This window comes from Apis cerana, linkage group LG10, assembly GCF_029169275.1.
Source record: "Apis cerana isolate GH-2021 linkage group LG10, AcerK_1.0, whole genome shotgun sequence".
Taxonomy (NCBI): Eukaryota; Metazoa; Arthropoda; class Insecta; order Hymenoptera; family Apidae; genus Apis; species Apis cerana.
In genome coordinates this window covers 10,866,584-10,878,094 of record NC_083861.1, presented here as the reverse complement: position 1 = coordinate 10,878,094, position 11,511 = coordinate 10,866,584, and the positions used below count along the sequence as shown (strand labels likewise).

Sequence of the window (11,511 nt, the reverse complement as noted above, 5' to 3'; positions counted from 1 at the left end):
TATATATATATCGATGCTACATCGATTTATAATATTTTTTGAACATTTCGAAAATGAAAAGGAATAATTCATTTATAAAAATATGTATATGTGTATAATATAATCAAGAATAATGTTGAAATGAATGAATAGGGATAAATTTTATTTCGTAAGGGAAAAAAATTTAATAATTTAAATGCGTTTAACAAAAACTATGTTTTGAATTACCAAACTTATTATTATCTCGAATTAGAATAAGAATATTATTATAATATGATATCTCCTTTAATGTCAAATAATATTTACTTAAAATATTTTCAGTTTGGAAATAGGTAAATTGTATGATCTGTTTTAAATATCTTGTAAATGTAGATCGCAGATATTACCCGTCATGAAATAATTTCAAAGTATATTTCAAATAATAGTTATTTGAAAATGAATATCTAAATTTGATACTACTTCAAAATATATGCTGTATTCAAAGCAATGTTGTGTTTTCTTTAAACAAATGTTTTCTTTAAACATGTGTTTTCTTACAAACAAATTAGGATAAGTACGAAATAAGTATAATTAAATATTCAAAGTATTTATACAAAATATTCTTTCTTATCTCTAAAATATAACTCATTCTTGAGACGTTTTTTTTTTGTAAGAAAAATATCAAATGTCAAAAGATCTTGGTAAGAAATTATTATTTTTTCATACGTATCCACCAATTTTGCATACAAATTCGTGCTATTGATTTTTTGACATAACGCAAACTCACTATATAAATTTTTGTAACAGTATATAATATCGGATAATAGTTTTATCGTTTAAAATTATTTCAGTTGTAGGAATTAATGGATTTGGAAGAATAGGGAGAATGTGTTTACGTGCCTGTATCGAAAAGGATATTACGGTAACGATTGATTAACGATATATTACAATATTGTATACTCGCGTGGAAAATTTTTTCTATCCAAAGAAGAGGCACAAAATAATTATATTCCATTAGGTCAAGTTGGTCAATGATCCATATATCTCGACCGACTATATGATATATCTGTTCAAATTTGACTCGACTCATGGAGCGTATCCTTTGAAATTAGAATGTGAGAATGGGCATATTATTATCGGAGGTATTTATTTTTAAGATAGATTATAAATTTTTAAATTTTTGTAAAATTCACAATCCTTTTTCTTTTCTTTTTCTTCCTTCTTCCTTCCCTCCTTCCTTCCTTTCTTTCTTTCTTTTTTTTTTTTCTTTTTTTTACGAAGAGAACAAAATAGCCACATCCCAGGAAAAGAATCCATGTAAAATAAATTGGAGAGGCGCGGGTGTGACATACGTAATCGAATCCACTGGACTTTTTACTACGTTAGAAAAAGCAAGCGTAAATCTATTTTAATTTTAATACGTGATCCTGAGAAATAATATTAGAGATAGAAAAAGTCGTGATTTATTTTAGTTACATATGGATGGTGGTGGGAAGAGAGTGATTATTACCGCGCCTTCTATAGACGCGCCGATGATAGTTTATGGGGTGAATCATACTTGTTACGATCCGAAAAGGGGTAAAATAGTATCGGCTGCATCTTGCACGACAAATTGTGCAGCGCCGATCATTCGATTAATGCACGATAAATTCGATGTTATTGAAGTAATGATTAGTAGTGTGCACGCTTTAACGTCGATGCAACGAACATTAGACGGACCTTTAGAGAGAGGGAAAGTAATTATAAAAGAAAATATTTTATATCACGCTTTCTTCTAATTAATTTTTAATAATTGTTATTTTTTTTTTTTACTTAATTATTATTATTCTACATCATATGATAAAATATGCACGATTAAAATATTAATACAATATATAATTTAATGTATCGTTATATTTTCATCGTAGTTGTGGAGAGATGGTAGAGGCGCTCTTCAAAACATCATACCAACATCTTCAGGAGCTGCTAAATCATTGGATAAAATTATCCCTGAACTTAAAGGGAAAATATCTGCAATAGCTTTTAGAGTACCAATCCCAAATGTTTCCTTATGCGATATGACTTTTAGGTAACGTTTTCATAAATTATAAAATGTATAGTAATTTTCTGACACTGTTTAATAATATGTTAGGGTTAATAAACCGACAACTTATGAGGAAATAAAAGAAGCAATGAAAACAGCATCAGAAAACGATTTGAAAGGTATATTGGGTTATACAGATGATGATTGTGTATCATCCGATTTCAATAGGACAACTTATTCGTGTATCTTCGATGCTAAAGCTGGCATTCCTCAGACAAGTACATTTATCAAAGTTATTGCGTGGTAATTTTTGAATAATTTTTGAATATATATAACGAATATATAAATCAAATAAATATCTCGCTTTGTTTGTTAATTAACCAAGATAAATATTTACAGGTATGATAATGAATATGGTTATGCGCATCGTGTAATGGATTTAATATTATACATGTACCAAGTTGATTCTGGTAATATACCAGTACCTCCACAAGAGATAGAAGAAAGTGAAGATTAATTATTTTGTTCAGTACTAAGGATATATTATAAAACTACATTTTATGTAAAGTAATATGTCTATTCTATCTATGTTTTCAATTAGATAATTTAAAGATCATTTATTACATTAAAATTTCATTTATTTCATTTTGTTTTATGTATGTATATGTACTTTTTTCCTTAAAAGAGTAAAAGTTTGATTTAAATAAAATTATTGAATAAATAATATTTGTATATTGTACAGAAATATAATAAATAATCAACTTTATAATTTATTCCTTAAACAAAAAATTTTGCAGTATTATTACAGTAATATAATATTTGAATATTTAAATTTGGCGGCGTTTGAATACGTCGATAAGTTTAATCACGTGACCCGAACATAACCGATGATATACGAAATTAAAGAAACGGTTACGTTACAGCGCATACGCCTAAAATTGCTGTCGGTTATATTACCGCTTTCTGCCCTTCAAATGACACACTGCTTCTGCACAGACCCGAGTGAATAGACGTAAGTCATGTTTTTTTTTATCTTAATTTTAATTCATCATTCTATTAATTAATTCTTTTCATTATTTCATAATATTATTTTATGATATATGGTATGTAATAAATGATAATCGTCCATTTGATATTTAATATCCAGTATAAAATAATTCAAAATTAGGCTTCTATTTCGAATTACGTAGCATGTATTATATACATTTTTCACCGGTTGATATGACGTCATTCAATATAAATCCTGCAATAATTTTTTTATTTAAGAATCATCATTTTGAATATATCTGAATTTATGTTTAAAAAAAAATCATAATTTCAATTGTTATTTGTTTTACCTTTAAGTTAATTTTTTTAATTACTATGAATTAATCAAATAATAATAATAATAATTATACAATATTGATTATTTAGAAACAAAAGTAATCAATTTTAGTATTTCAATTTATGATTTTATTAAATATGAAATAATTTCTAGGAAAATTTGACTTTTACAAGTACTTTACAAGATACTTTTACAAGTATCATTGAGTCATTGTAATTAATTTTTCTCAATAATCGATTTTAAAAATAAATTATAATTTTTTTATTTTCCAAAATAAAAGTATATTTTCAAAAATATAAATATTTTAATATTTTTATCCATTAAATATGTTTTATAAATTGTAGAATAATTTATTAAGTTCTGTTAACTTCATTATTATAATATAATTATATAATATAATTATTATTATGATATACATATATTCATTCAATTATTATACCATATTTTTATATAACTATTCATTCGTTATATATAATCTAAATATAATCTAATATATAAACAAATTTTAAATCAAAAGAATAATAATATCGTAAGTAATATGATGAATATTTATGAATGATTTAATATATATTGCATCATTTGTTTATAACTTCAATGTACTTTTCGTAATATAGATCGTAAAATATGCAAAATATGTATTTTTTGTATGTATTATTGTATAAAAATTGGAATACATGTAAAAGATCACGTTTGTCTTTAAGTATAAGTTGGATGAGAAGCGTTAAGAGATCTTTGACCTTGAGTGACCTTTATTATTAAATTTCATTTAATAATATAAATATTTGAAATACAATATTATTTTAATTTATAGTAAATTTTTTAATGTAATAAAGAAAATTTATAAAAATTAATTTTATTATTAAAAACAAGAATATGATGAACATTTAAGTCTTTTTTAATATATCTATGTTCACAAATTATATTATCCATATTTTTTTACTTCAATAACAATATTTACAACAAAACACAATTGAATTTACAAATGAATTAGTATAGATATATCATAGATTTTGAATTATTTCAACTATGTTATATATAAATTATATATATACATATATAATAAATATTTTCATTTACTTAATATATATTTCTCTTTAACGAGATAAAAAATAATATTAAAAATCGAAATATAATATCATCAAATCAATATCATCATCAATATCATCATCAATTAATATCATAAATTAAAAAAATTATTTTGAGGTTATGTCGTTTACATTGAGATTACTTTCATTTACATCGATAACAAAAAAATTTACGAATATATTTTATGAAAACCAACAAATATTTAATGTATCAAAAATATGTTATCAAAAATTAAATCGTTCATTTTCCAGTTGCGAAGACATGAGTAAAATCGGTATCAACGGTTTTGGCCGTATTGGCCGTCTTGTATTTAGGGCTTCCATTGAGTTTGGTGCTCAGGTATTAAATAATTTATTGATATATTAATATATTCAAATAAAATATTTTATATATTATTTTAATATTTTAATATTTTATATATTACTATATTCAGTTTTTATTATTCGGAAATTATTATAATATATAATATAATATAAAATATAAATTATTATAATTTTTTTAATAGGTTGTTGCCATTAATGATCCCTTCATTGGTTTAGAATATATGGCATATATGTTAAAATATGATTCTACGCATGGAAAATTCAAAGGAGATGTTAAAATTGAAAATGATCAATTAATTGTTAATGGTAATGCAATTGCTGTATTTAGTGAACGAGAGGCAAAAAATATTCCATGGACAAAAGCTGGAGCTGAATATATTGTAGAATCCACTGGTGTTTATACTACTAAGGAAAAAGCTTCTGTATGTATTTATACATATTACGAATATATTAAATATAAGTATATATAAACATATATATATATTATTTAATTATTTAAATTTTTTAGGGTCATTTACAAGCTGGTGCAAAGAAAGTTGTTATTACTGCACCATCAGCTGATGCACCCATGTTTGTTTGTGGTGTTAATTTGGATGCTTATGATCCAAGTTATACTATTGTTTCCAATGCTTCATGTACTACCAATTGTTTAGCCCCTCTTGCTAAAGTTATTCATGATAATTTTGAAATCGTTGAAGGTCTTATGACTACTGTTCATGCTGTCACTGCTACACAAAAAGTTGTTGATGCACCTTCTGCAAAAGTATGTTATATTTTTTTCTGATGATGTTTTGTTTCTCATTTTCCTATATCATAACGTTTTTATTTCTTTTTATTATTTTACAGTTATGGCGAGACGGTCGTGGTGCTTGTCAAAATATTATACCTGCTGCAACTGGAGCAGCTAAAGCTGTTGGCAAAGTTATTCCAGCTCTTGATGGGAAATTGACTGGTATGGCCTTCCGTGTACCAGTACATAATGTATCAGTTGTTGACTTAACAGTCAGACTTGGCAAAGGTGCAGACTATAAAACTATAAAAGCTAAAGTAAAGGAAGCCTCTGAAGGACCATTGAAAGGAATTTTAGGATATACGGAAGATGAAGTAGTTTCTTCCGATTTTATTGGTGATGACCATGCCAGTATTTTTGATGCTAAAGCTGGTATAGCTTTGAACAATAATTTTGTTAAGTTAATTTCATGGTATGATAATGAGTATGGTTATTCATGTCGTGTAATTGATTTAATTAAGTACATGCAGTCAAAAGAGAAGTAAATTATTTTGCATATTTATATGTAACACATTTTCATGTTTCTATGAGCATATCGTTGTTGCATGTATACAAACTAAATAACGTTATGTTTAATCAATAGATTCCAATCATAAATTAAAATGTGAAATAAGAGTATTTTTAGCAGATTTTTTTTGCACATAAAATAGTTATAACTAATATTATATAGATATCAATCAGAAGAAGTACAAAAAAAAACAGTTTTTAAAGTTTGTTAAATTTTCGCTCATGATTTTTAAATACGTTCGTAAACAGTATAAAAAATATGAATGCAAATATATATAATTTACATAGTTACATATAGAATATGCAAAAATTATTCTGGTATCATATATTAACTAAAAAAATAATTAAAAAAGTAATACAATTAAAAAGTAATTAATAAAAAATATATTAATTACGATTAATTAGAATTATTAAAAAAGTAATGTATGTTACATTTAATTATTCTTAATCATTTATTCATTTATCCACATTTATAATTTAAAATATTTCCGATTTATTTCTGTAGTATTATTTGTCATTCAACTTATTGATATCAATAAAAATTGTTATGAAACTAAGAGAGTGCTTTATTTAATTTTTCAAACATTTCTTTATCTCCAACTATATATTGGTACATTTTTACAAGATTACAATGAATAATAGGAATGGAATAAATCAACAGTTAATTTCATATACTTTCTGTACAATTTTTGTACATTTACAAAAAGATTTTTTTATATAATTAATTGGAATATTTTTAAATAATTCTAACAAAAGTTTTTAACCATCAAAGAAATGGTAGTAACATTAATTACAACGTTATTAAAGTTTTATATCGTATGGCACAAGAAATAATTCAACATTTCTTAGTAGTATTAAATTAATTTTTATAATGATATCGAATAATTTCAAGAATTGTCTTTATATACAAATAAAATCATATGACTTATGAAAACAATAATAATTTGATGTAACATTTTGTATTACAATTAAAAATACAATTGAACAATCTGTATAGAATAGAGAAAATAGAACGTACAAACTGATTAAAAGTATTAACGATTTTTTTTAAAGTATATTTATTTTTTGAATGTTCTGTTCCTGCAGATTTCATTTTCTCTCATTCCTTGTTTTAATCCTATTTGCTATGTACAATTATCATCACGAAATGAAATATATTGTAACATTTTAGGAATACCAATCCATTATGTCATGCTGTGAAAAATTTAGTTGTACAGCGATACGAAAATACAATTTTATTTTGTTGCCATAAACAATAAACATTCATCACTCGCTTTTATACTATGTTTTTCATAGTTTTGTAGTATACAGTAACCATCTTTCGCTTTTGCGCGCGCGCTCTCTCTCTCTCTCTTTCTCTCTCCTACTTTCCCTTTTTAATGCGACTTTTTTGTTCAACTTTAAAAATTCTTTAATATATAAAGAATTATTTCTCAGCAATTTAGCATAATCTTATGCATAAAAAATATAAGTTTTCAAAATTATTTGAACGTTAAAATGCTGTGTAACATTTGAATACTAGAGAGTGGCAGATGTTACTACAATATTTGTATCCACATTTCTAATAATGCACACTGGAATTATCTGTGAAAGAGAATAAAATGTGAATAGCGTAACCATAAAGAACTTTTGTTAACAATATTTTTTTAATATTTCTGCTAACAATTAAAACATCTATTTTTTCCTATGAATTAAAATATTTATAAATATATTAGCAAATCACATATCTCTAAAACATTAAAAATATACAAAAGGATTAATTATAAATCTAATTAATTTTTTAAACAATAACCGACAGTGGAAATAGATTGAATAGTTAATTAGATAATTAGATAATTTTTATTAATATTCGTTTTGAAATATTAATTTTAGGTTACGCTAACTGTTATGAAACTTTGCAAAAAGAAATATTCTAGACTAGCATGACACATGAGATATTCGATTTTACAACAAATTTAGGAAAAATTGATAATTCACAGTTTGGAGTCTTTAAAGATAATAACAAATTACATCATGTTAAAAGTAAAAGTTTTGCACGAAGATTTATACGTTCTTGAAGTGCGCTAGCTAATTCTCGTGTTAATTCTTCACAAACTAATCGCAATTCAGCGTTTTTTTCTCTTAATTCTTGTAATGTTAATTTTTTTGATTCTTCCACTTCATCCTTAGGAGCTTCTTCATCTCCACCTTCTCGCTCTATAAAAAAAAGAAAAAAAAAAAAAGAAAAAAAAGGAAAAAAAAATTATATCTTGGAATCCATAGAGATATATAAGATTTTAATAAAAAAAATAAATAAAGACTTACTTGGACTTGGTTTTCTATAAATATGAAACGCACCACAGACACCAGTAAATTGTTGTGATTGTGGAGTTTCCAGAGATGAATTTTCAGGTAGTTCGCTCTTTGGAGAAAAGTGAGAAAAATCAGCAACAAAACCTTGATTTTCATTTAGGGCTTTTTGTCCCTCTCCCTCACTTTTTTGACCAACCAATTTTCGAGGTGAAGTCTGTAGTAGAGATATATGACAAAATTTTCTTTATAACAATAATTTTGCCTACACATTTTAACTTTCTGAATCCATAACTGTTAACAAGATCTAAAATATCTGAAATATCTACTGTGCAGATCCATAAAAGCAGCTTAATTAAATGCAGGTCTCATTATTAATAATTTTAATTTAAACATTTCATAATTAAGTTTTCATTATAGTTTTTTAAAAAAGAATAAGTGAAAATACTTACAATTCCAGGAGAGATTCTTGGTGGAACTAGCGGAGGTGCTCCAAGGAAACTTTGACCATTTTTCCCTACAAGAACGCGCACAGTTTGAAGCGTAAAACTTTGCTTTCTCAGCCACAGATGAAAAGTATCGCACAGTATTGGTAGCAACATATACCTAATTTATTAAGATCAAGACTAGAACTTCTTGCATGTGTTCTGTATGGTCTGGGTGGTGGTGGAGGCGGTGGTTCCTTCTTTGGAGTTACTATAATAGCTTCTTCAGGAGGTGGAGGTGGTTTTTTAATGAGAGGTCGTTGCACCAATGCACTTGCAGTACGTTGGAGATCATCATCTCCTAATGTAGTACAGCTATTAGTGTTGCCATTTGCTCCAGAAGCAAGAATTGCTGCTTCAGGTGTCAAACGCAATGGTACAGGATGCAGAATTTTAGGATCTTTTTCAACAGCAGATTTTTGAAAATCAAAATTTACTAATTGTAAACCTGGACTAGTCAAAGAACTGCTAGTTCCAGTCGGCGAATCAACAAATTTTGTCCATTCTTTATTTCTTTCACGAGTACCAGAAGTATTAGGTGGAGTTTTTTGAGTAGTAGTAGTTGATGGAATGGATGGTGGACCAGTCTTTTGCTTAAGCAAAGGAATTAATAATGGTGGAGGTAAAACATCAGGTAGAGGCACATGATTTCTTCGTAACACAACAAGATGCATAGCCACTAAAAATTCTTGTAAACTCAATGCTCCATCTCTGGTAATATCTGCTAGTTGCCAAATGCGACTAAGTTCTCCTAAAGGAAGTCCAGACTTTTCAAAAAATGTCCTGGCTATGGAACCATGTAGAAGTCCTTCAGGATCAAGTTGTAATTGTGAAAATTGAGTAGTATAATATTCACGTTGTTCATCACTAATTATCCATACTTCTTCAGGTGGAAATCCTGAGCCATCACCATCTCCTTCACCTTCATCACTGCTATGACGCTCTGAACTTTCTTCTTCAGTTCCTAGTAATTGCCTTTGTTCTTCGGATACTAACAATCCTTGCCAACCTCCAGACACAGAATCTAATATTGTTTCACCACCTATATCATTATTTCTCTCCTGTATTATACTATTTGTTGGTGTTGGAGAATCTGTACTACCACCAGTTTCTCTTGGAGATTCTGCTTCACTTTCACTTTCTGTAGTACTTTCTGGAGCATGGCGATGACTCTTCATAGCCCTATTTGAATCTGAACTTCTTCTACCATCTTCTTCTCCAGATGCTGGCCAAGTAAATCTTGGTAATGTAATAACATCCAAAGGCATAGTAATTATATCTTTACGAATACTAAGTCCTGCTTGATGAGCTGCTACAAGTTTTAATAGCACAAAGAATTGTTTTTTTCCAAGATGCGTACCAATGTGTGCTGCTTCAGTTCCAAAACAGATATCCAATATCTATAAATTAAAATATATTTTGTATTATATATTTGTGCATAATTAATTAATTTTATTTAAATTTGTTTTTTAAATATATATTTATATTTGAGATATACAATTTAAAATATGCTATATTAAATATTCCCCCCAAAATAACAAATTAGATTAATATTGTATTATACATATTAATAATTGTATTATACATTTTTATTTTAAAGATTATTAAAAAAATTTGAATGTTTATATTATATTCAGATTATTATTTACCAAATTATTTATAAAATATATAAAACTATTAAATATTTATTTTTAAATATTTAAAATATTTAAAATTTAATTGTTAATTGTAAAATTTTTTTGAATTTTAAATTTTCATTTACAAACTTTCTCTATCATAAATTTTTGTAAAATGTTTATAACAATAACATATTAATATTGACATGTCAAAAGCAATGGTTGAAAAAAATTATATTTGATTTATTTTCAATTTAAAATTATGAAGACATACTTAACTACTTTGTTTATAATTTAATTACAATGCTTATAATCTCCTCATAATAGTTCTTTATTCCTAACCTTTATGAGCTTTCATAATTTGCCGATATTACATTATATTAAACAAATTAAACGCCCACTTCATTATGATTAAAATAATTCTATGATTTTAATATTATAATTGTACATATGACGGAAAATTAACAGCTGACAGACTATATGCAATGAGTAAATGTAATTTACCTTCATCGTGACAACTCCTGGTAAATTTGCCGAGCGTAATAGTTCGGCAACTTTGATTACCGGTACACTGTCGTTGTCTGCATTTTCACAGCAATAACTAAATATGTCTTCATAATATTGATGTTCGGTCATCGTTAGGTGAAGACTAGCCATCGTGATCGACTCCCAATCCATCTTGGCGACAAATCAGAGCGGAGCAATGAACCGCTTTTACACTCGTTACGTACAAACGGGGGTCCGTTCTCTTTCTGTACTCTCCTCTTCTCTTACTCTTTCTATCTTTTCTATCCCTCTTATTCGTTGTTCTTCCGTTCTTAACACGGTCTGCTTCACAGGACGGTCGTGGTCAGTATGTAGTCACATTGCACGATAATATTATGATTTTGATAAATCCCTTGGAAACGTAAGACACCATTTGTAGACTACATCCCATGCATCACAAAATTACCGCTCGACCGCCATCTTTCTATTCCTTCGGTGTTTGACATTATTATAATTCATGTGCGCACACTATCTGAACTGTACAACTGACGTTTCTACGGTATGTGCGCATTAACTTTATCGGATTATAAGTGTTCTTACTGCGCATGCGTTTTCTTCCATGAT

At 26.9% G+C, this 11,511-nt stretch overlaps 3 protein-coding genes across 6 annotated transcripts; 2 read left to right on the top strand and 1 right to left on the bottom strand.

Moving 5' to 3' along the window:
• Positions 1-352: 352 nt before the first annotated feature.
• On the top strand, positions 353-4,186 carry LOC108001467 (glyceraldehyde-3-phosphate dehydrogenase-like). Of its 4 annotated transcripts, none has more exons than XR_009831433.1 (9): positions 353-659; positions 810-880; positions 977-1,100; positions 1,240-1,355; positions 1,431-1,694; positions 1,866-2,026; positions 2,090-2,284; positions 2,381-2,548; positions 2,905-4,186. XR_009831433.1 is itself a non-coding variant. In XM_062080493.1 (9 exons), the coding sequence occupies exons 1-8, from the start codon at positions 644-646 to the stop codon at positions 2,496-2,498; spliced, it is 1,065 nt and encodes a 354-aa protein (XP_061936477.1). In that variant the 5' UTR covers positions 353-643; the 3' UTR covers positions 2,499-2,543; positions 2,905-4,186. The 4 variants fall into 4 exon arrangements, 3 of the variants coding, with proteins under 3 accessions (XP_061936477.1, XP_016917955.1, XP_016917954.1); XM_062080493.1 differs by having other exon boundaries at positions 2,381-2,543; XM_017062466.3 differs by lacking the exon at positions 2,905-4,186 and having other exon boundaries at positions 353-532; positions 2,381-2,705.
• On the top strand, positions 2,899-6,568 carry LOC108001468 (glyceraldehyde-3-phosphate dehydrogenase 2). Its single transcript, XM_017062468.3, has 5 exons — positions 2,899-2,993; positions 4,643-4,730; positions 4,897-5,136; positions 5,223-5,477; positions 5,561-6,568. Exons 2-5 carry the CDS (start codon positions 4,653-4,655, stop codon positions 5,987-5,989), a joined length of 1,002 nt encoding a protein of 333 aa, XP_016917957.1. The 5' UTR covers positions 2,899-2,993; positions 4,643-4,652; the 3' UTR covers positions 5,990-6,568.
• Positions 6,569-8,022: 1,454 nt separating this feature from the next.
• Positions 8,023-11,079, bottom strand: LOC108001436 (ralBP1-associated Eps domain-containing protein 1). Its single transcript, XM_017062434.1, has 5 exons — positions 10,906-11,079; positions 8,907-10,185; positions 8,753-8,817; positions 8,316-8,517; positions 8,023-8,207 (listed from the first exon to the last, which is right to left on the bottom strand). Exons 1-5 carry the CDS (start codon positions 11,077-11,079, stop codon positions 8,023-8,025), a joined length of 1,905 nt encoding a protein of 634 aa, XP_016917923.1.
• Positions 11,080-11,511: the final 432 nt, after the last annotated feature.

What these genes read in the sequence shown, in the direction of transcription:
- LOC108001468 (XM_017062468.3), top strand. Translation starts at nt 4,653, where the DNA reads ATGAGTAAAATCGGTATCAACGGTTTTGGCCGTATTGGCCGTCTTGTA. An exon ending in CCATTGAGTTTGGTGCTCAG is followed by an intron (nt 4,731 to 4,896) that starts GTATTAAATAAT and finishes TTTTTTTAATAG; the next exon opens with GTTGTTGCCATTAATGATCC. An exon ending in TTGATGCACCTTCTGCAAAA is followed by an intron (nt 5,478 to 5,560) that starts GTATGTTATATT and finishes ATTATTTTACAG; the next exon opens with TTATGGCGAGACGGTCGTGG.
- LOC108001436 (XM_017062434.1), bottom strand. Translation starts at nt 11,079, where the DNA reads ATGGATTGGGAGTCGATCACGATGGCTAGTCTTCACCTAACGATGACC. An exon ending in CAGGAGTTGTCACGATGAAG is followed by an intron (nt 10,186 to 10,905) that starts GTAAATTACATT and finishes TTTAATTTATAG; the next exon opens with ATATTGGATATCTGTTTTGG. An exon ending in TCTTGATCTTAATAAATTAG is followed by an intron (nt 8,818 to 8,906) that starts GTATATGTTGCT and finishes GCGTTCTTGTAG; the next exon opens with GGAAAAATGGTCAAAGTTTC.
- LOC108001467 (XM_062080493.1), top strand. An exon ending in CTACGTTAGAAAAAGCAAGC is followed by an intron (nt 1,356 to 1,430) that starts GTAAATCTATTT and finishes GATTTATTTTAG; the next exon opens with TTACATATGGATGGTGGTGG. An exon ending in TTATGCGATATGACTTTTAG is followed by an intron (nt 2,027 to 2,089) that starts GTAACGTTTTCA and finishes ATAATATGTTAG; the next exon opens with GGTTAATAAACCGACAACTT.